The following is a 23062-nucleotide window of genomic DNA, read 5'->3' as shown; positions in this document are numbered from 1 at the left end:
GTCAACCTCTGCTCATTTGTCTTTCTGCCTCCCAGAGAGAAAGAGTCCCCATCTCATCTTCTCGAGACTCCTTCTCTGCCGTCTCAGAATTTCTTCCCTGATGCGCCCTAGTTTCCTGTGCACGGCTCATCCTTCCCTCTTTCCCCTCCTGTCATGTGTAAGGGCCAGCCTGACACAGCCTTAGTGGCCCTCTGCCCCCTCAGGATGTCCCCTGTACCCCCAGCAAAATGTCTCCATGCTGTTGTTTACCCATCGTGAGGAGTGGGGGCCAGACCCACAGAGAGCAAAACGTGGCCTCTCAGCGTCCACTGTGCATGTGCAGGGAGGGTCTGGACTCCTGTCTCCTTGCTTCTCTGTCTCTCCACACCTCCCTCTGTTCGTTTCTCTCTCTCTCCTCACTATCTCTCTAGCATCCCATCCTTTCCTGTCTTTTCTCTATCTGATGTCTTTGAATGACTTGGTGGTTGAGAGTTGCAACCACTGGGGTGGGTGAGGTGGGGAAAGAGGCAGAAAGGAATACCCTGTGCTCTGAATAAGCCCTGCTTTTTTGTCCTAGGGTTTCAGTCGACATCTTTATCTTGAGAGTACTCCCTTCTTCCCACTGGCACTGCTTACTTACCAGAGACCCCTATCTCTTCTCTCTCCCCTTCTCTGGTGGGAATGATGAAGGCAGGAAGAGAAGCTCCTGGCTGCTCAGTCTGAGCAGCCAAACCGTTCCCTGTCCTGCCTTCCCGGGAACTGAATGAAGGGCCTATGTACGCTGGGACTGGAATATCTCTCGGTCAGCCAAGATACTGGACAGGTGGTGACATTGCTGGGCTTTAGAGAAGGGTAAGGAATCCTGAGTTAGGCTTAATGCAGATCTCCAGGCCCCATACTCAGCGCCCCCTCACCACACCTGCTCTGAACACCTGTTCCATGGCCCTTCAAGCCTCCTTTCAACAGCAAGACATCAAACTTTTAGCCATGTGGCCCCTTTCAGGGCTTTCCTTCCGTCGGCCTCAGAGGTAGCTGAGGACTTGGTCTCAAGCCCTCTGACTCTACACCCAAGACCCCACAAAGTGCCCTCCCCTCTGACTACATGCTCAGGGCCTCACCTAGTATGCTAGCTGTACTAGGCTGGATTCCTAATTTGGCACACACTTAATATCACTTCCATCATCCTCTGTAGGGATGGATAATGCTAACCTAATGTCCATTCACTAGTGGCTCCTTTATACAAGTGACCAAGGGAGTTCCTGTTCATGGCAGGCCACCAGGGGAAGACCCAGGGACTCAGGCCCTCTGACCCCTGGGCAAAGACAAGGATGGGCAGGAGGTGCCAGCACCCTGCCCATGAGCCCCACAGGGATGGGGGGGAACCACAGCTCCCCTTCTCACTCCCGGCAGCCAGTGTTGGCCCAGGGCCTGTGCATAGGAGCCTCCAGCAGGAAGGAAGACCTTAGCTGCAGAGTGGTGGCTGTACACTAACATCTCCCTTGCTTTAACCCCCAGCAGGAAGTTGGAGACAAAGGCAAACAACTTCCGGACCAGGAGGAGCTTCCACAGCATTCTCCATAGTAGGGAAGGTCCATCGTTTTACCCCAGAGTCACCCCTGGCTGGGCATCTAAGACCTGGCGCCCTGCCATACAAGCTCCCTGGACCTGGAGGGAGCAGTGTTATGGAACTGACCTAAGAGCAGAAGCAGGATGCTGACCTCTCATGTCATACTACCCTGCTTTTCGTCCCTAATGGCGACAACCAGGAACCCTGGCTGTAGCCTTCTGTTCTGCTCTATAACCAGAGCTGAGCTGAAGAGGAACTTGAGCACCTCAATTCATCCTGCCTCCAGGGAAGCATGGCTAGTGGCACAGCTCACCTGACCTCAGACCACATCTACACCCCGTCCCAGGCCTCTGGGCCTCTCCCGGGAGGACTCCAACCTGCCTTTCTAAACCCACAAAGATGCATCAGTTGGTCCTGAGTTTGAAGTGGGTGGGACATAAGACCCACAGCCTCCAAAACTCCTTTGCCCAGGTGGGGTACTTTTCACAAGGACACAGGGACATTTCCAAGGGATGGATGGCAAACATATTCTTTTATGCTAACCCGCCTCCACCCCATCCCCTTCCCTTCCTAGTCAGCTGCAGGTTATTCCCCTATCCCTCTGCCCCATGAAGGTCTGTCTGCATCTGAGAGGAATACATCATGAAGGGTGTTTCTGGAATCTCTCTTTCAGTCATTGTATTTCCCTTTCTGCCTCTGTGTTAAGTACCCACCACTCCCTCCCTACATCAACCTGTGTGTCTCCAGCTGTTTCTGAGAGAGGAGATACTTCTTCCTCCACAAAACTTCCCTGTATAGTAGGGAAGTCCCTTCTGAAGTCTAACCCTCACTTCTCTTGCTACTTTGTTTAATCCACTTCTTTTCTAGGAAATGGATGCAGTAGAGTTTGTATTCTAGCATCCCTACATCCTTCTCCAAAAAGTTCTTATCCAGTCACCACCTATTCATCTTTAGAGATGGAACACAAAGTTTTTCTGAAGCTCTCTTTCTTTCTATACCCAATCCCTTCCTTAAGCCCCTCCATATCCAGATGACCAGCACTTCCTGAGCATGCAGTGTCCTGCACTGTGGAGGTTAGGGGACACAGGTGGTGAAGAGAGGGCTTGACCCCAATGCTGCCCTCTGGGCCTGCACAAGGGCAGGGGTGCCTGTGTGCTCTGTGTGAGTGTAGGTCTCAGATCCCGGGCTTTTGTGTGGAGTATCTCCTCCCTTCTACTCTGCTGGAGGCCTCTCTGAGAGCGGTAACACAAAGGAGAGACCCCACCTCCCTTTATCCCTGAACTGTGGTTCTGCTAGCAACCATTAGGGGTCACTGTTGCTTCAGCCACCAATGACAGGTGGTCCCGGCTGCCCACCCTGACCCTGTCAGGGTTGTATATGAGTTGTAATTGTTGTCATAGACTCATGCCCACTCCACTCAGGCCCTGCCTTAAGGAGCTGTGGTTTTAAGACAGCTCCTGGAGTGAGCAAATCTCCGCAGACTCCAGGTGTGTGGCAGCCTGTGGCAGTGGAAGATCTAAATGCACTGAGGATCTAAATGCAGAAAATGCTGGTACAGGATGCTAAAGAGCCCTGAGCTGTGACCAGTCCCTTCCGCTGCTCACCCCCTTCACCAGGGTTTTAAGCCATCCATCTGCAACCATTCAAATGCCCTGATGGCACTGGCATAAGAGCTGGGAAATAAACTCCCCTATGCTCCTTCAACATGTCCCCAGGGCACCTCTACTGGGGGTGGGGGACGGAGTAACTGAGGGGTGCAAAACACACAGACTGCTCTGGTATGTGTCTCCTGCCTCACTGGGCAGCTTCGAACATGGACTGGTGAGGTCCTCAAGGTCCCTCCTCTACCCTGTGTTCTTCTCACTTCAAGTCCGTCCTGATATCCCAGGACATGTCTGCCCATGGAAATAGCAAAGGGGACTTCAAGATGAGGTGTCAGGATGGGTTGGTGAGGCTGGGAGGCCAGATACAGGGTTCTCTGCTGGACCTAGCCACTTTGGGCTGCCCGAGCTCAGATAATAGCAGGATGGTCCTGCTTCACACCACGGCAGCCCTGGATGCTCAGGTCCTCCGAAGGCGGTGGTGGACAGCAGCGTATTCGTCCTGTATCATTGCCTCAGGGTCACCACCTCAAGTGTCCAAGGCAGAAGGGAGGAAGTTCATTGGGTTAACCCCAAAGAGATGAAAAGATAATAGCCTGCTGAGGACCAAGATACAAACAGATATTGGCATTTATTGTGGCTTTCTCTGAGAAGGTAGGGGAGGCGACAGCAGTTAGGGTAGGGAGGAAGCAAGCCTCTTAAAGCCTTAATAATTCAAGGGTATGATGTGGAGATTGAGGGGATGAGACTGGGAGGGGTGGGGTGATTCACTCCAAGGGATGCCTGGGGGAAGAGAGAGGAGGAGCACTGAGCTTGGAGTCCATGGGATGGCAAAGGAGAGGAGGAAGTGAGGGCAGACCTACAGGGCCAGGCTGAAAACCCACTCACCAGGGCCCTGGGTGCTCCCACTCCACCTGGGGTCTGAGGCAGAAGGTAGAAAGTGACACGCAGTGGTGAGAATGGGTGGTGGACACCTATTCCCAGCAGCCCAAACATGGACAGAGAAGGCTCCAGACCCATTCTGGTTGCTTTTCTGGTTCCAAGTGTGTTGATGGCCCCAGGTGTTAACAAGACACTTGTGGGATGAGGGTCGGATTCTCTGGACAATGCTTCTCGGGTGGGCAGGCCCTGTCTTCTTAGTCTAGGTAGGGGCTCTTTGAGGGACAGGACATCTTGTCCATGGTCTAATCTCCACTCCTGCTGGGTCTTTGCTTACTTTCTCAGGGAGAACCTCAGAATCCTGAGAAAATCTTACAGTGAATCTGCTCTGACCAACCTCCAATCTTTCCTGCCCCTGCTCTCAGCCCCACCCTTGGCCACCGTGTGCTCAGGGAGTGTGAAAGTCTGCACATCTCACAGCCATAAAGGTCAGGTCCCTTCCTCTCTGCTTGTGGGAGGCCAATCAGCCAGGGAACGGGGTGCTTCTCAGTGTCCTAGACTCCCATTCTGCGGGCTGCAGTCTGAGGAAATCCCTTTTGGGGTCGGTGGGGAGTCAGGCTCTGCATCAGGGGGCAGGAGGGAAGCTTGGGGCCCCCGGCACTCCGGGCTGTAATAGAAGGAAAGGAGGCGGAAGGAAGGCCGCAGCTCCTCCTGTATGCTGTCCAGGATGTGGGTGAAGGTTGGTCGCAGGCGCGGGTTCTGCTGCCAACAGCGGCTCATCAGCTCCTGCCTGGTGTCAGGGGGCAGGGTCAGAGGGGTCCACTCCCCTGCTTCTTGTATTGAGAGGGTCAGTCAGTATGAGTGGGGGTTACAGGGACTAAGTGGGCATTGTAGTGGGGATTTAGTCGGGCTCAGAGCTGGAGATCAATGGAAGTAAGAGCATCAGAGGGGGCGAACCCGATCCCAGGGCAGAGAGCGGGTGTAGGCTGAGAAAGGATGTAGGGCGGAATGGGACGACTCACAGCTGAAGAGGACAGCTCTCTAGCTCCTCTAGGACCCCACCATCCATGACAAACTTGAGCACCTGCTCATTGGATAGACCCTGGTAGGGTTGCTCAGCCAGGGTCACAATCTCCCAGAGCACCACACCGAAGGACCTGGAGGACATATAGGAGGGCCTGAGCCCGGCACCCTTCATGAGGGGGTGCACCAGGCCTCTCCCCAGACCCCACCTCCACATCCCCTGAGCCCTCTGCTCCAGCCAGGCCCCACCAGACATCTGAGTGCGTGGTAAAGATTCCATCTTTGAGAGACTCGGGGGCCATCCAGCGCACAGGCAGCAGCCCCTTCCCACCCTTGCGGTAATAGTCCGTCTCATACACGTCCCGGGTCATCCCGAAGTCTGGAAAGGAAGAGGGAAAGTGGTGTTGGGAAGCCGAGCCTACACCAGCTCCTTTCCCAGGAATACTCCTCCCAACCTTCTCCACCTCCAGAATCTCCAGGAACCCTGAAATATGAGGGCTCTGAGTACCTCAAAGACTCTCCTGTTTAAACCTCTCTATACTCGGACAGGGAGACTGAGATTCAGGGTGGGGGCTGCCTATGGCCCAGGCCTTGGTCCCCAGATGCCTAGCAGAGGGGATATCACTCTGTACCTCAGGTGGCCCCCACCTGCCTAGCACCCTCTATACCCCCAATCTTGACTGTGAAGTCCTGGGACACCATGCAGTTTCGGGCTGCCAGGTCTCGATGCACAAACTTGTTGGCAGCAAGGTAGGCCATGCCATCTGCAATCTCACCAGCCATCTGGATCATATCTCCCAGTGCTGGCCGTGGGAGCCCAGGGTTGTTCTAGATCCAAGAGAAGGGGACTGGTGATGAAGGGACGTAGAGGCGGGACTCCTTACCGAGGATTACCCCCCACAACTATGCTCAGTCTTCTTTAACTCCCGGCCAGTGGCTCAGAGTCTTCCATCCTCACCTCTGCCTCAGGCCGCAATGATCGAAGATGGCTCTTGAGGTCCCCACGGGTCATTAACTCCATGATAACCAGAGTTGGCTGGCCCTGAGACACCACACCTAGGAGACGTACCTAGGACAAACAAAGAGCCAAGTTGCAGGTCCAGCCAGCTCCCCTTGATCCACCTGGCCAAAATCTTGACCTGCTGTGACCGCACTCTGACCCAGACATCAACAATGACCCTAACCCCAACCATGAGCATAACTCTAATCCTGACCGAAAAGTGACCCAGGTCCTAACCCATGACCTTGATCCTATCTATCATCTTAGACTTTAGGATTGGCCCAAGGCTGACCTTCATCTCAGTCATGATCCCAATTATAATCTGGACACACGATATTGACCCCCAACCAGGACTGATCTCAACCCTAGCCATGATTCTACCATGACCCTAGTTTGACTTTAATTCCATCCATGACCTTTATCCCGGTTAGGGTCCTAATCACAGTCCCAACCCTGACCTAGATGATGCTCTGCCCATATCCCTGACCCTATCCCTCTTACCTAATCATGACCCTGACAATGCCACTGACCCTTCCTTACCACATGGTGACACTTGAATGCCTTCATGACAGAGGCTTCCTTGAGGAACTCGACGCGTTCTCGTGGGCTGGCCAGCTCATTCACAGTCTTCAGGGCCACAGGCGTGGACTCTTCTCCATCCTCAAGTCCTCCAGCTAGCCCCTCATACACCATCCCAAAGGAGCCCTGGCCCAGTTCCCGAATTATGGAGATCTGCTCCCGAGGCACCTCCCACTCGTCAGGGATGTACACTGAGAGGAGATGGGGGTCACGAGGCAAGGATACTGCTTGTCTGCCACTCTCCACCCACTTCTCTCCTCCTTAAGGCTGTCTACTCTAAAAAAGTCTCCTGCCAAGTTTGCCCCTCCTCCCCTCCTATCTCTCTTTTCCACACCACCTGTCCCCCCACCCCAGACCTACTATCAGAGGCGTTGAAGTACTCCGGGTTCACAGAGGTATAGAGGGTGCTGTTTCTGCAATGGGAGGTGAGGGTGTCAGGCTGCAAGGGTCCTCAGGAAGGAAGGAGCAACATCAGAGGACAAGGGAGAGGGACAGTTCAAGGAGGACAAAAATTACTGAATACCCCAGGTCTGGTCAGGGTGACCTTTGGGGAGCTCTAAGCCCTCTCCAACCTGATCTTGATCTTAGTCCTGGACCTGGAATCTGACAGGCTGGGAATAGGGAGAACAGGAGTACATGCACTCCTGCCTCCTCATCTAGTCCTTAGACCCTAACTAATCAAAGTCCTGCCTCCATGCTCTGGCTGCTGGCACAGTGGATAGAATAGCACTGAGGTCACTGGCTTGATCCCAGGGTCACTGGCTCGAGCCCCGGTCAGGGCACATATAGAAGTAATCAATGGGTGCACAACCAGGTGGAGCAATGAGTTGATGCTTTTCTCTCTCTCTCTTGAATCAATAGGAAAAAAAAGAAATAAACAAGGGATGGGACTTGGGGAAAAATCCTTCTTAAAAAAAGTCCTGCCCCCATTTCCCTCTTGTACTCAGTCCCTGAGGGGAATCTGACATCAAGCATCCTAGAATACATTCTGAGGTCTCCTGCCTCTCTCTGCTGTGGTAGGGCCAGCTTTCTTAGTCCTCAGGCTGAGTGTGCTGACTAACAGTCTCACTGTGCCAAGACAGAGGGGTTTCCCAGGATGTGGGACTTCCACTGCTAAAACCAGAAAAGCGCTGGGCAAACTAGGATGAGTTGGTCACCCTAACTGAAAGGTATGTCTTCCCCCATGCCAGCGTCAGGGGAAAGGTACTGCTTCTGAGGGAGTCCTTTCTGCCATCTCATCTACTACAGCTGACTGCACTGACCTACACTGAGGGGTCAGGGAAGGAAGGGAGCTGGGAACCAGTAGGACCAGTCCTCACCTCTTCTTGCTGTAGAAGAAACCAAGGGCAGCAAGAATGATGAGCAGCATGAGCCCCACGGGGGTGACAGTGAGAAGGATGTGCAGCCCCCCGGAATCTTCCTCCTCTGGTGGCCAGTCAGAGGACAGGAACAGAGGGCAGCAGAGGGTAGGGTTAAAGATAGAGAAATCAGAAGGTAGTGGACACTTTTCTTTCCACAGTGGAAGATGAGGATGGGGCGAGGATGGGGCGAGGATGGGATGGAGGGGCTTGTGGTTTCCACAATGAGATGTGGCTGGGACCTGAGTAGGGCTGTTTGGGTGTACAGGTCTGCAACAGAGGCTGTGTATACCTGAGCCAGGGATGTAGAAAGCGACACTTTCTGTCCAAGACCCGTTCCCAGCCAGCGAGGTTGCCCGCACTCTGGCAGAGTAGTTTCCAGGGGGCAACAGGGCCAGGTGAACACCCCCAAACTTGGCATATCGCAGGCGGGACACACAGAGCACTGTGGCCTCCTGAGGGCAACACAGAACAGCTGGTTGGGAATAGGATGGAGGCACCAATTGGGGATGGATTAGCAGGTCTTCTGGGGTACCTACCTCTCCCAAGCGGCGGTACTTGATTTCATACTTGAGGATAAGTCCATTGGGGTCCGATGGCTCAAGCCAGCGCAGGAGGACACTGCTCTTGCTGGCCGCCTCCCAGGCCACCTTCCCTGGGATGCCATCAGCCTCTCCTGTGAGAGAAGGCGTCGGGCAGCTCAGCCACAAGTACATTATAAGGATGTTCCTGTCAATGATGGACCGTGTATACGATGGTGGTCCCATAAGATTATAATAGAGCTGGAAAATTCCTTTTGCCTAGTGACTTCATACCTATCCTAACATCATAGTGCAGAGCATTACTCACATGTTTGTAGGAAGCTGGTGTAAACAAACCTACTGTGCTGCCAGTGTATAAAAGTACAGTACCTACAATTATGCGCAGTACATAATACTTGATGATAAACACTGTTGCTGGTTCATGTATTTACTATAAAATACTTTGTCGTTATTTTAGAGTGTACTCTTTTTACTTATAAAAAATTTGCTGTAAAATAGTATATGGTGTTATAGCAGCAGCTTCATGTATCTCACGTGTTTACCGTGTTTTTTGATTGCATTGTTTTCTCTGTGCTTGATTTAATCTTGTGTTGGTTTGTACAGTAACATGCTGTACAAGTTGTAGCCTAGGGGCAGTAGCCTATACCATATAGTTTAGGTGTGTAGTAGGCTAAACCATATGTTTGTGTGAGTGCACTATAGATCGGATGTTCGCACAACAATGGAGTCGCCTAACTACACGTTTCTCAGAACACATGCCCGTTGTTAAGCAGTGAACGACTGTATTTTCTCTCATCTTCACATTCAAACCCAAGGGGGCTAAACTGCGAGGTTTGAGGAAACTCTAGAATTATGGGAACTGGAAGGGGCAAGGAAAGCGAGGCCCTGGGTTTAGCTGAAGCTCAAACTCGTTACTTGGAGCACTAATTGGATAGGGTGCTTGAGGTCGTTGGTGTGTGTAGAAGGTGGGGCGGACTACTTACTGTGGGGCATGGTGCGCGCAAAGACGAAGGTGGCAGCGCTGCAGCCTACGGTGTGCGCTGCGTGGTTGCAGGCATGAATGTCGATCCTGTATTCCGTGAAGTGGCGCAGGCCACTCAACACCGCTCGCTCTCGGGGCACTTTGTCCTCCTGGATCTCGAAATCTGAGCTGTTTCCTCCGAGTCGGAGGACCCCCGAGGCGCGGCGGTTCCTCCCTGAGTCCCTGGGGAGTGCGCAAATCAGAGCCAATCCTTCCCCGACTCCAGCCACACCCCTTAGCGTTGGCCCCGCCTCTGCTCACCTTTGAGGGCTCATATTGATGGACGTCACCTTCCAAGGGGATCTGGAGAGACCAGGAAGGGCCCTGTCACGCCCGCCCGGAACTGCCCCTTTGCAGCGGCGCACCGCTTCCCAACCCACCCACAACCAGGCCCCGCCAACAAACCCTACCCTCTCGGCGAGACACGCCCCTACAGGACCCGCCCATCAGGCCCGCCCCGGCCCGGGACGCGCCGCACTTGGGGATAGTGATGGCGTTGTGCAGAAAGTTTTCAAACTTCTTTTGGAACGAGGCCTCTTGCGTCTCCAGCGGTGGCAGGGCCTGCCCCGGATGTGGGTGCTGGCAAGGGCAGCAACCGGGCTCCATCTCTGCCTCGAGTTCCCCGTCTTCACGGTCGAAGCGTGGGTCGTTGTTGCTAGTGGGCAGCCGCAAGCCTGAAGCAACGGCAGGGAGGGAAGTAGTTAGGCTGACGACAACCGTAGTCTGGCGCCCCAACCCCTCGTGGCCATGCCTCATCTTTGCGCACCGCGGTGGCAGTAGTCATTGAGGTAGAGGTCGCTGTCCTCTGCCAGACGCTGCCACAGCACCAGATAGTAGGTGATGTTCCCGTTGCGTTGGGTCGGTGGCTTCCAGCGCACCAACAGGTGGGAGGAGGAATTGGACGTGGAGATTACGTCTTGGGGAACTGTGGGCGCTGAGGGTGTGAGATCCCTTTTTAAATACTGTCTGGTCATGGGCCCCTCTCTCAGAGGTCCAACCCCCACTTGTCCCAAGAATAGGTAACTCTCAACCCCTTCTTCCTAAAACTGAGCATTTGTCCTTCCCTTGTCCCCCAAAGACCCTTGATTTGGCTCAGTTATTCCCCTTGCACTCCCCCACCCACAGTTTCCCTAGGATCTAGGCAAATGCCCTCTATTCTTTGTAGGACTCAAGCCTTTGGCCTCCCAAACTCTATGGGCCAGGTGTTCAGTTACCTAGCATCTCTATTTCTGGTGTCTGGATTCCCCCATTCTCACTAGGACCCAGGCATCTAGCTCCTGCTCCCTCCAAAAGCCTACCTGCAGGCAGGGTTCGAAGGTAGATGATGGGGCTCTGGGCTCCTTGGTGGGGGCTATCCTCAGCAGTGGTCAGTGTGATGGCCTTCACAAACACTGCATACTGTGTCCAGGGCTTGAGGGGGGCTAGGGTCACCCCTGGCTCCTGGTTGCGGCTTAGGGGCAGCTCCACATCTAGTAGGTTCCAGCTCTGGGTCCCACAGGCATCAGGACCTATGTGCTCTGTGGCATTCTGGAATGGGCTGAACACCCAACCCCCAGTTTCTAGCAGCTCCCTCCTCTCTGAATCACCCCCAAGACTGTCATTGTCATTCTTCCACTATGCATGAAGGCATCCAGAAACAGATGTGGGTTCACCCTTTGGGGAGGTGTCTTGTGGCATAACACACTCACTGAGTGGGTCTGCTCAGAGCTGGAATTGAGGCAGGATCTACAGTATACGTCTCTGAGGGGCACAGCCACATGCACACTGCAAGGCAGTGATGGCACGGGAGCTTTCTAAAGGACTTCTATGATACTCTGCCCTTTGAGTCCAGAGACAGCTGTGTATAGTTGTGCAGATTGTGAGCTTGGGGGGGGGGGGCATTTACATTGCAATCCATGTTAGCAGTCCTCAAACTATGGTTCACAGACCAGAAGATTTAGCATTATCAGGGAGCTTGTTAGAAATGCAGTATCACGGGCATTATCCAGAGCCAACTGAATCATAATCTGTGGGTGGGGCCCAGGAATACGTATGTATTTTTTTTTTTTTTTTGTATTTTTCTGAAGCTGGAAACGGGGAGAGACAGTCAGACAGACTCCCGCATGTGCCCGATAGGGATCCACCCGGCATGCCCACCAGGGGGCAACGCTCTTCCCACCAGGGGGCGATGCTCTGCCCCTCCGGGGCGCCGCTCTGCCACGACCAGAGCCACTCTAGCACCTGGGGCAGAGGCCAAGGAGCCATCCCCAGCGCCTGGGCCATCTTTGCTCCAATGGAGCCTTGGCTGCGGGAGGGGAAGAGAAAGACAGAGAGGAAGGAGAGGGGGAGGGGTGGAGAGGCAGATGGGCGCTTCTCCTGTGTGCCCTGGCCGGGAATCGAACCCGGGACTCCTGCACGCCAGGCCGACGCTCTACCACTGAGCCAACCGGCCAGGGCCAGGAATACGTATGTATTTAACAAACTCTCCAGCTCCCCATGCTGGAGACCTTTGTCTACCACTGAGGCCTAGGAGAACTTTGGCCATTTAAGCAGGCCTCCCACCACTGACTTCCCTCCCTTCCTCCCAAATGAGGCCTGATGCTAGTGTGCACTAAGACCTCTCAATTTTAATTCACAGGAAATGCTTCCAAGCCAGGTGTCTCCCATCTTCTCTCTACCATTGGAAGAGAGTACTGCTCTTCCAGCCTGCTATCCCAAATCCATCTCTCTTCTCTAAGGACTTCTATTTTTGATTCCTAGCCATGCTTTTGGAGAAGTCTTTCCTGTGGTCTAAGCACTATCCCTCCCGCTTTGGTCAGTACACTTGTCAAAGCAAAGAGCAGCCTGTCCTTGATTGTCCCTGCTTCCTTCCTTCCTCAGGCTTTAATGAAATGCTGGCCAAGCTGCATAGATAACTGGCTAAATTAGTGGGCACTCCTCAGACCGCTGCTGGGTCAGGAACATGTGGTCAGCACAGAATATTAGTACAGTCAATTGAAGTTTAATTATCCAAGCCTTCCCAGCGGGGCGCCTCTCCTGGGCGCTCAGAAGTCCTGACTGCCGTCTCCATTTCACTAGGTGAGTTGAGAAAGAAGCACAGAGGGATGAGGGTGAGGGGAGAGAGCCAGACGTGGGCCCTACAGGGAGTGCGACTTGGGGTCCTGGCTTCCTTACTCCCCATAGCCCCGTGTTGCTCTGCCCTCACTAGTTTTAGGTCCTGAAGATCCCGCTCCCACTTTGCCCCGCCCCCGTTTGGGCCCCGTCCCGCTCTGGCACTCGAGGGGTACTCACGACTCCTTGTAGTATACGATGAAACTGAGTAGGTCGCGGGCCTCCAGCGGCTCGTAGCGCTCCCACCGCAGTGAGATGCGGTTGGCCTCCGTCAGGTTGGACACGAAGCGCAGGGTGCGAGTCTGGCCTGGGCGGGGCGAACACCTGCTCTAAATCGCGGTGGTCATCCGCTCCAGCCACCTACTTCTAAGACCCAACCTTGACACTGCGTCATCCCACCCCCAACGCAGCTTCTGAAGAGAAGTTATCACATTGTCCCTTCCAAGTGCCCCGTCCCACCCGGCTGTATGTCTAGATGTTTCTTGAGGTCGTGCGCTACCCCCTCGGAGTTGGGATTAGGGCCTCACAGGCAGCGCGGTCTCCATTGGTGCGCGGGTTGATTTCGGCCTTGTTTTGTCGTCCCCTTGTGCCAGTCACCCGCTCCAAGTGATAAATGTGCTCCAGGCAGAGGCGTGGGTTGAAGGCGAAGTAGATCTTGCCCACGGGAATGGTGAGCCCCTCAGCCACCCAGGACCCCAGCTGCTGTAGGTTCTGGTTGTCCAGAATGTACAGAGTGTAGTTCCTGGGAGCAGGAGAAGACCTTGTTCCAAATGGAAGGGGTAGGGACGAGGGGCACTCAGTCACCCATCTCACCAGTGTACGAGAGGTATTCATACACACCCACTGTGCCACTGACCAGGAGTCACCCACACTGTGTCCTTTCCTCATCAGTGAAATGGGGTCAACAGTTCAACTGTCCCCTCCTTCCTTCACCTCACATTAACTGAGCACCTGCTCTGTACCAGGAATGGTACTCAACATGGGTCTATAACTCTCAAGCGGAAGTGTGGGCAACCCTGGGGGCACGTGGCAATGTGCCAGGAGACATAAGAAATCACTTGGCTGGGTGGTAATTAAAAAAATTTTTTTTGAGAGAGAGACGGGAAGGGAGAGATGAGAATCATCAACTCATAGGTGTTCATTGATTGTTTCTCATACATGCCTTGACCCAGGGAAGGGGTGGGGGCTGAAGCTGAGCCAGGGACCCCTTGCTTAAGCCAAAAACCTGGGGATCGATCATGTTGATGACCCCTTGCTTAAGCCGGTGACCTTGGGGTTTCAAACCTGGAACTTCAGTGTCCCAGGTCAATGCTCTATCCACTGTGCCATCACCAGTTAGGTTGGATGGTAATTTAAAACATTCTTTTTGGCCCTGGCTGGTTGGCTCAGTGGTAGAGCATCGGCCTGGCGTGCGGAAGTCCCGGGTTCGATTCCCGGCCAGGGCACACAGGAGAGGCGCCCATCTGCCTCTCCACCCCTCCCCCTCTCCTTCCTCTCTGTCTCTCTCTTCCCCTCCCGCAGCGAGGCTCCATTGGATCAGAGATGGCCCGGGCGCTGGGGATGGCTCCTTGGCCTCTGCCCCGGGCGCTGGAGTGGCTCTGGTTGCAACAGAGCGGCACCCCGGAGGGGCAGAGCATCACCCCCTGGTGGGCAGAGCATCGCCCCCTGGTGGGCGTGCCGGGTGGATCCCGGTCGGGCGCATGCGGGAGTCTGTCTGACTGTCTTTCCCCGTTTCCAGCTTCAGAAAAATACAAAAACAAAAACAAACAAAAAAACCCAAACTATTCTTTTTATTTTTAAAAATCCTGACTACATTAGGATAGGTCTTTATCCGTAGGTGGTAGAAATGGGTTTGAAACCCAGGCAGTCTTGCTCTGCAGCTGAGAGGATCAAATAACAATGATAGCCCACCCATAGAGAGTTATATGTTAACTACTGTTTATATAGTATATAACAGTATTTTTCAACCACCGATTGGCAGACCCGTGTTGGTTTGATAGAAATTTCGTGCCGATGGGCAAAAGAGTTAACCACCCTGATGTTGTATGAAGATTATAGACCCAATGATCTTAGTCAAATTTGCTTAGGCTTAGGGTGATTTCTGCCTTAGCAGTCCCTAAAATAATTATCCTATTTTCACAGGTCCCCAAGTATAAAAAGGTTGAAAACCATCAGCCTACACTGTGTTCCAAGCACTGTTTTATAAATAAAAAGTAATACTCACCACAGTCCTAAGAAATAAGCAGTGTTATATTAACCCCATTTTACAGATGAGAAAATTGAGGACCAGATAAATGAACCTACCCAGAGTCACGGCTAGTGAGTAGCAAAGCTGGCTCAGAGCTCATGCTCTTCACCATTGTTTTGGGAGTGCAGGGGAGAAGATGTGAGAGACAGCTGGTCAGAAGCTTGTTTCTGACCCCTTACCCATCCACCATGGCATCTCCCCGGATTAGTTTGAGGTTCTTGAAAAAGTCCAGGGACACGAGGGCAAAGGAGTGCTTGATTTTTAGGAAGCCGGTGATGGTCTCTACCAGCCCCAGGCTGTGCTGCAGCTCCTGCTCCAGGTTGTCTGGAAAGTATGAAGACAGGGCTGGAGCAGGGGCAGGGAAAGTGGTGGGTCCACGGGGCAGGGGCCTAAGTGGGGTCCCAGGAAAGGAATGGGAAGTGGTGCTTTAGCTGGGTTACTATAAGGGGTGTGGCAAGAAGGAGGAGAGGTGTGGCCCAGAGGAATGTACTAACAGCCCTGGCGAAGATTGAGGATGAGGCTCCCTTCCACATGGGTGCAGCCCACCAGATCTTGTGCCGCCTGGACGGAGTCGATAGTCTTGGTGCCCACCTTGCACTCTTTGGGGCATAGCCCCTCACACTTGTGGCAGAATATGCTGGCAGGGGCAAGCAGAGGGTGTGGCATGAGCCCTGGACCAGTGTGGGCCTTCTCATCACTACAAGGGTGTCCCGTACCCACCCTACACTCACCTGCTGCCATTACGGGTAAAGCCGGGAGGACACTGGGCCAGGCAATTGCCCTGGTGGATACCGAAGGTAGAGGCGCGGCTGGGCACAGAGCGCAGCCTGGCACAGAGCTCAGCTGTGACACAGCGCCAAGACTCATGCTGGTAGGTGCCTGGAGGGCAGGCTTGGTGGCAGGTGTCCTGGAAGTAGAAGTGGCGGCAGGCGAAGCAGGCACGGGGGTCGTCTGGCTGGCTGCAGCCCCCCAAGCATTCACTGTGGCAGCACTCACCCCCAGCTGTGCAGGCCAGCCCACGGGGACAGGGGCACACTGTGGACCAGAGTGCTGTGTGACACTGTGTTCATGCTTCCTTGGTTCTGGCCCCACTTCCTCCTTCCGGCATAACATTCTTAGTCTGAACCCAAATTCTTCCAATTCAGATAACAATGGTTATCTCTTCCTCAGACAGGGACTCTTGAGGACAAGGACCGTGGTTCCTTTTTGTGGCTCCCTACATCCCACAGTGCCTAGTCAGGGGTGTCAGAACTTAGGACAGAGCAGTGACATTCTCCCTGAGGGCTGCCGCTCCCCCACCTGCTGTCCTGTCTAGGTCTGGTGCCCAGATAATCACTGGGCATGGTGCCAGGATGAACCAGCTAGCTTCTCCTGAGCAGCCAGGCCTGGGGCAAGGTGGGTCTGGGACTATGTGGAAGAGGGGGCACCAGTGGTTGTTTCACCCATGCCCCTGTCCATACCTCTTTTCTCTACAGCTCTCTGCTCTGGGCAGGAGGCAGCCCCAAACAATAGTGGGTGGGTTTAGAGCTGGGGAAGAAATGGCCTGGAAACTCTGCACAGTGGCAGCTGGATGTCTGTGGGAGGCATGCATGTGGTGGGGGTCAGCCAGGGCATGTTGACACTATACACAAGAGAGGACATGAGGGCTGACGTGCAGCAGCTGTGTTTACAGCCAACAGGGAGGCATCTGGGAGGTGGGACCCTGAGGATACAGTAGGGATCTGGTTACTCTTCTGCCCTGATGCTGAGGGGTGAGGGGAATCAACCTCCAGGAGCTGTGTGGAAAAAGCCCCAGTTTGGGGGACCCCAGATCTGCTCCCAGACTCTGAAAGATCTTCTTTCCCTATCCTAGAATTTTCCCTTCCTCCTCTCCCCACTATCCCCTACTTACTCTCCTCCTTTTCTCCACTCCCTTTCTTTCCATTTCTCCTACCTTACTTTCTAAAGAAGATCCCACCTCACATATTTGTTCTTACCTGTCCTGTTCTGCATTTGTCACCCCCTCCTTTCTTCTCCTACTCGGCTCCCAACCTCCCTTGCCACCCTATCCTGGGTCACCTGTGCTGTGGTCACTTTTATCAGAAACAGAACTGCTACCACAGCCTAGGCACTGCTCTAACGCTTTATAGAATAGCTCGTTCCTCATAACAATCCTATTATCTTTCTACAGATGAGGAAACTGAGGCACAGATAGGCTAAAAAAATAGTAAGTAGTAGAGCTGAGATTTGAACCCCTGTCATCTGGCTTTGTACTTAACCACTGCCCCATACTGCTTCTTGTGTGGCTGTCTTGTACCCATTCATGTTTATCCTTCCCCTATGCCCACCTTGTACCTGTCCTTTCCTTTCTCCAATACTACCTGATGCCATCTTGTGCCTACATCTTGACTAACTTATGCTACATCAGTTATTTAACTTTGCTGAACCTTGGTTTCCTCATCTGCAAAATAATAGTACCGGCCTCCTACGATGAGTAAGGATTAAAGAAAACAGTGGCTGCAAAGTACTGACCCACATCATCCTGTGGCCACCCATCTGACCCTGCCTTCCCTCTGCCCCCCAGTTATGTCCTGTGCCATTGCCCACCTCTCTGGCAGTGGCTGGAGGTCCAACACCTGTAGTCTGTGTGTCCACTGAAGGTGGTCCTGGCACAGGGCTCACCGGTGGCGCCCAGCACGCCAGGACACACGTCGGCACACTCCTCACCCAGTTTGTTGCCCACGATGTGGTTGGCACCAGGTGAAGGCTGCAGCAGGCCCCAGTCAATGGTGGAGAGGTGGCAGAGCTCTTGGTTCTTCTCCACGCGCACAGCCCCCCGCAGCACCGCCCCCAGTGCCGGCAGCCCCACATCGCGCAGGTGCGGCATCTCAAAGATGACTAGCGCATAGCCCAGAAAGAGGCGGGCTCCACGTATGACCGCTAGGTTGGGGAAGAGGTCACGCAGGCTCTCCAGGCCATAGACACGGAAGAGCAGCAGGTACTCAGTGACCTGAGTGAGGCGTGGGAAGCTGAGGCCATGGAAGTCTTCGCCTGTGGCTGTGAACATGAGCAGGATCTGCAGGTGGCCTTCCACCACGCTGCAGTTTTCCAGCCGCCGCAGCTCCGCCACCTCTGAGCGGATATCCAGGCTGGGACACACTGTGGGCACAAGTGGCAGGCAGGGGTCATTACAGCTTGGGCCAACCACTTCATCCTGCCCCAGCAGCTTTGGAGGAGGGGGACCACCCTGGGAGCGGGACAAGGAATGGGAGTCGGGCTCTGCTATGGGTGTGGGGTACCCTCCTCTGGGGGCCTCAGAGGCCTCATGGGCAGCTTGGGGTTCTATCATAATAGCCCCCCAAGCCCATTTTCCTTTCTCCATTGACTGCCACTTTATTCTTGTAGTCAGACTCCAGATCTAAAACCATCCTGGCCCCTTGCCTTCTCTTATGCCCACACCCTGTGGGCCCTCTCTCTCTCTCTCTCTTTTGAGTTTAGAACTCAATCCTTTATTTGTGTTGTAATGGGGAAGAAAAGTGGTTAGTCCCATACATGAGGCAATAGTACTAGTTCTTACCCAACCTATTTTCCCATACATGTGTAACTAATACTCTTTAAATCCCAAGGACAGTAACTGTGTTATGCCAAAATTGATAGTTAAGAACACAACTATCACGCCAACATTAAAAACAAACAAACTAACAAAACTCCCAGAAGACAGAAAATTCTCCAAGGCAAAAAGTACCGGGGATTTAATTTTTTTAAGTGAAATTTAAGGGAAGTGGGCCTGCCTGTTAAAAGTACACCCAGGATCCCACCACTGGTCACCACCTTCACTGTTTTCACCATCATCTTCTCGGATTTACAGTAATAACCTCCCAAATGGCCGCCCCCATCCTGTCCTTTCTTTGGTCTATTCTCCACTCTACAGCCAGAGTGATCTCAAAACACAAGTTGGATCATGTTCTTCCACTGCTCAAAATACCCCAGTGGCCTCTATTTCACTGAAAAAAAGCTAAGGTCCTTACCACAGCCTACAAAGCTTAGGCAATCTCTCTGCCATTCTCCCCTTTCTCTCTTCAGCCAAACTGACCACTTTACTAATCTTCAAACAAGCCAGCCAAGCTTCTGCTTTGGAGTCTTTGTACTTTCTGTTCCCTCAAGCTAGGAACTCTTCTCTCTAAATGGCTCCTTCACCCCCTTTAAGTCTTTGCTAAAATGTCACCTCAATGAAGCCTACTCTGACCATCCTATTTAAAATTGTGGCACTCCCTATCCCCTTCCCACTTTATTTTTTCCCATAACTTTTAACAATGGCTGATACATAATATATTTATTTTGTTCACTGAAAGCTCCAGAAGGCAGGGATCTCTTTACAAGCTTTCCATATCCTTGGTGCCTAGTATAATGCCTGGCACAAAATCGGCACTCAGTAAATATCTGATGAATGAATGAGTGAATTCTGTGACTGGGAAGCAGTAGTCTGAGCTTCATATACTTTACTTCTCTCCTAGACCTAAGGAGCCTAGATGCCTTGTCCCCGTATTTGTTTATTCTCAAAGGGACATTCCATGGCTCCCACTGACAAAAGTTCAAGTTTAAATTCCTCAGCCTGTTAATGAACTGGTTCCCTCAGAAGGGTTCCTCACCCTGGTAATACCTTAGGCTTTTTTTCTGAAAGCCTTGGGCCAAGCTCTCCACCCCCAAACCCCCCACCCTTACATTCCCTGACCCTCTGACCCCAAGTTAGGCACTTCCCCATCAGGTTCAGCAGCACGCACTTAGTGAAGCACATCAGAACATTTGGGGCATTGCCTCAATGTTGCTGTCTATATCTCTGTCACCCCCTTCAAGGAGGAAAGCTAAGGACAGGGCCTTTGTCAGTCAGCTCTGCATTCCCCCCCCCCCCATGGTACCCAGTTCAGAGCTAGAACCACTGGATACTCAGGGACCATGGGTTGAATTGATGGACATCTGGAACGCAAGTCCTCTCCTTGGAGACCCCAGTATGTCTGGCTTTTCCAGGGCCCCAGCCCTACTTCCCTATCTTTCCCCAAGGCACCTAGGACCAACCTCCTAAGTGGGCTACCTGGTCCCTGACTCACTTGCTTCCAAGGACACTTTACAATGGCTCCCCACTGGGGGAGATTCAAGTCTGAGTTCTTCTGCTTGCTATTCAAGTCCTGCTAATCACCCCAGCCTCTACTTCCTCCCTTTTTACCTAGCCCTTGGCAACATCACTGTGTCACACATCCCCAGGCCCATCCCCAAATGGTTAAAAGTAGGGTAGGCAGGCAAGGCTGGCTCCCTGGAGCTTACTTCACACCTTCTCCTTGTCATTAACGGTCTCTGTGCTTGGTTCTGCCCAGCAACTCTGTGTGAGTGTGTGTGTCTGAGCACATGCAGGTACACGCACACACACAAAAGGGACGGAGAGAGAATGAGAAAACACTTTTAGCCTCTCCAGGCGAAGGCCAATCAGGCTCTTCGAGGCAGATGGGGGTTCTCTCAGGCGCCCAATGCCACTTCTCATCATGCCCCTGCCTCTCTAGGGCTTCCTTGATGGGAATCATTTGGAAAAACAAATCTCCGACCTTCACAGATTAACCCCTGCCTGCTTTCCCTTAGGAAATGACCGTGTGCAGAGCTGCACTGGGAATGGGACATCTGGGCCCCTGACCAAACGCCAACCCTTCCACTCCCCCCACCCCCCACCCCCGAACGTGCTTCTGTCCTGACAACCATGATTCTGGCTGGCATCTTCTGTGCTCAGTCCTGGCACAGCAGTGGAGGAGGGGAAGCAATTGCAGGGAGGGGCTATGCCTTGAAGGCAGTGCCTCTGTGACTAGCGTTCAGGGACCTCCTACCCCAAGCCATTTGCACCATCCTTATCTTTGTAGGAAGGGGAAACTGCCCTGACCTAGGAAGCCCCAAGTCGGAGGACCTCAGGCAGGCACGAGCACTGGATTCCTGAGCCCGCTTAGTCTGGAAAAGAAGGGTGGATTGTGGAAAGGGACATCTCTTCATTCTTCCCCTTTTGAATTTTCCACCGTCAGTTTTTTTCCTTTCCTGGCCAAATCCCCAGCACCCCTATGAGGGCCGCTTAGTCTACATGGTAGGAGACATGGGACAGGGCCCTGGAGGCAGGAACTCAGGACCCTAATCTAGTTTTACTTCTCAATTTCCTGAGCCTCAGTCTCCTGTCTGCACAATGGGTCAGTCACATAATTGCACCTAGCCCTCAGCTACCCATTCCATTCCTGACCCCTTCCCATTCAGCCCTGGAAATGAACGCTGAGACTCTCCTCCCTCATTTCGGTTCTCATTCAGGCTTTACTGGGCTTACAGTTTCATCAGTGGGAATGGAGAGCATCTATTCATCTCTGTTTCAAGGTCCTACTCACCTCCCAGGAACTAAGAGGAAAACACCCTCACGTAGGGAACTAACCGCTCTTCCTGGTGGGAAGTCCTTCTGGGAGCTAATACAAGTCTTCACAATGCAATAACTAAATAGATGTGTTCTGGCTGGAAGCTCTGTTGTCTGACCTTCCAGCTGGCTGGGAGGGAGATGGAGCTCCAAAAGACAGTAGCAGGGGACTCACCTTCTAGTGTATCCAGGCCAAATCCCAAAGACAAGAGGATCACAAGCAAGCATGCCACCCATGGCCACAGTCTGGGCACTGCCATTGCCCCAGTCCTGACTCTCCTCCAGATGGCTCTGGGCAGAAGGGACACAGAAACACAGGCTTCGGAGAAGAGAGGAAGGGTAGAGACCAAGCCACAGGAATCCTACACAGATATGGCAGGAGATGGAACAAAGGAATGACAAACATCCACAGAGACACAGACTGTCAGGCAGCGTGAAGCCAGAGACAGATGAGGACTGAAATGTAGACAGCAACAGAAAGACACAGAGAGGACCCCAGGGGGAGAAAGACACATATGGTGCAGAGCAAAAGGGGTTCAAGAGGTCGGCCAGCCCCAAGGGCAAGAGAAACCCTGGGAGCTTGCCGTGACACGGAGAGTAGAAGGGGTCCTGGGACGCGCAAGAGAGTCTCTCCGGATCTCTAAGAGCGCGCTATGCTCCCAAGCGCCCGCTGGCCTCGCTGGCCGCGGTGTCTCCCGCTGCGCCCGCTGGGGCTCCCGCCCTCCCCGCCCCAAGTCCAAACGGATTGGTTTGCTGGGGACCTTTTAGTTTCCTCCGCCCTTCCCGCCAAGCCAAAATATTTAGCCTGACAACTGAGGGGGGAAAGGTCTGTTGGGGAAATAAAGCCAAAATATAGGGGGGTGGTAGGCCAATAACTGAGCTTCCCAGGCCTCGCCCTGCGGACTTTTCCCAATTGGGCTGCACCGCCCAAGGAACGCAGCAAGCAGCCGAGTCCCTTCGGAGGAGCGGTTCTAGGTTTTGCCACTACGCATTGACACTTGAGAGGTAGCATCTGGCAGCCATGACAGGTAGAGCGAGCTTGTTGAAACCTGGCGGGAACATGAATTGTGTATCCTGAATATTCAAGTCCTGGGCCTGTGCAAGCCGAAGCCCCTTAGCCTCTCTGGAGGTCTCCACGACCACTTTGGAGCGCAAGGCTCCGTCCCAGCCAAGTCCCTTGGTTCTGACCAAGATCCCCGTGGAGAGGGCTATCACCCTGTAGGACCCCCATCTCTGTCCCCGCCTTCCTGAAGTCAAGCTGCTGGATTGGCCTGGTCTGTCTGGTCGTCCCTTCCTCAGGGAACTGGGGGTATGTCTGTGCCCAGTCCCTGACGGAGAAGAGAGCCGCGCCGCTCTCTCCCTGGGGCCCTTGTCTGCCCTCCCCTCCCCACAAGTTCCTCTTCCAGGACCCCTCTTCCTCCTCCTCTCCCCGATTGGAGACAGACAGGGTCCTGCAGCCACCAAGGCCCACGGGGTGTCAGGGGCTGGGAAATGCCCTGTGGAACCCTAGGCGCTGGGAATCTCGGGACTTTCCGGGTGTGCGGCCTCCTAGGGCCGACGGGGCCCCAGCTCCAACAGCCAGCCGCTCCTGCGTCCAAGGAGCTAAGAGATCTATTAATTTCACCGTGCAGAAATCGATGCTCTTGTCAGGGCGGCGATCGATGCCCGCCCAACTTGGACCTACCCGGCCTGGGGGCCAGCGCTGGCTGGCCTAGGTCAGAAGCAGACGATGGTGATCTGGAGGTGCAGCGCAGTGGGCGCTACGGGCT

General features: G+C 53.6%; 1 protein-coding gene across 1 annotated transcript; it reads right to left on the bottom strand.

Moving 5' to 3' along the window:
- Nucleotides 1-3779: 3779 nt before the first annotated feature.
- On the bottom strand, nucleotides 3780-21553 carry INSRR (insulin receptor related receptor). Its single transcript, XM_066362145.1, has 22 exons — nucleotides 21469-21553; nucleotides 17474-18025; nucleotides 15619-15922; nucleotides 15382-15524; nucleotides 15067-15211; nucleotides 13167-13381; nucleotides 12820-12946; nucleotides 10848-11086; nucleotides 10316-10483; nucleotides 10028-10223; nucleotides 9811-9852; nucleotides 9512-9732; nucleotides 8526-8662; nucleotides 8279-8441; nucleotides 7948-8053; nucleotides 6989-7041; nucleotides 6590-6819; nucleotides 6008-6118; nucleotides 5718-5877; nucleotides 5299-5428; nucleotides 5049-5183; nucleotides 3780-4816 (listed from the first exon to the last, which is right to left on the bottom strand). Exons 1-22 carry the CDS (start codon nucleotides 21551-21553, stop codon nucleotides 4573-4575), a joined length of 3906 nt encoding a protein of 1301 aa, XP_066218242.1. The 3' UTR covers nucleotides 3780-4572.
- Nucleotides 21554-23062: the final 1509 nt, after the last annotated feature.

The sequence above is a fragment of the Saccopteryx leptura genome, chromosome 2, assembly GCF_036850995.1.
Source record: "Saccopteryx leptura isolate mSacLep1 chromosome 2, mSacLep1_pri_phased_curated, whole genome shotgun sequence".
Lineage (NCBI taxonomy): Eukaryota > Metazoa > Chordata > Mammalia > Chiroptera > Emballonuridae > Saccopteryx > Saccopteryx leptura.
Note: the sequence above shows the minus strand (reverse complement) of the source record. Positions and strands in the feature narration are given on the sequence as shown.

What these genes read in the sequence shown, in the direction of transcription:
- INSRR (XM_066362145.1), bottom strand. Translation starts at nt 21,553, where the DNA reads ATGGCAGTGCCCAGACTGTGGCCATGGGTGGCATGCTTGCTTGTGATC. An exon ending in CAATGACTACTGCCACCGCG is followed by an intron (nt 10,224 to 10,315) that starts GTGCGCAAAGAT and finishes CCGTTGCTTCAG; the next exon opens with GCTTGCGGCTGCCCACTAGC. An exon ending in TTCTTCTACAGCAAGAAGAG is followed by an intron (nt 7,042 to 7,947) that starts GTGAGGACTGGT and finishes CTCCCATTGCAG; the next exon opens with AAACAGCACCCTCTATACCT.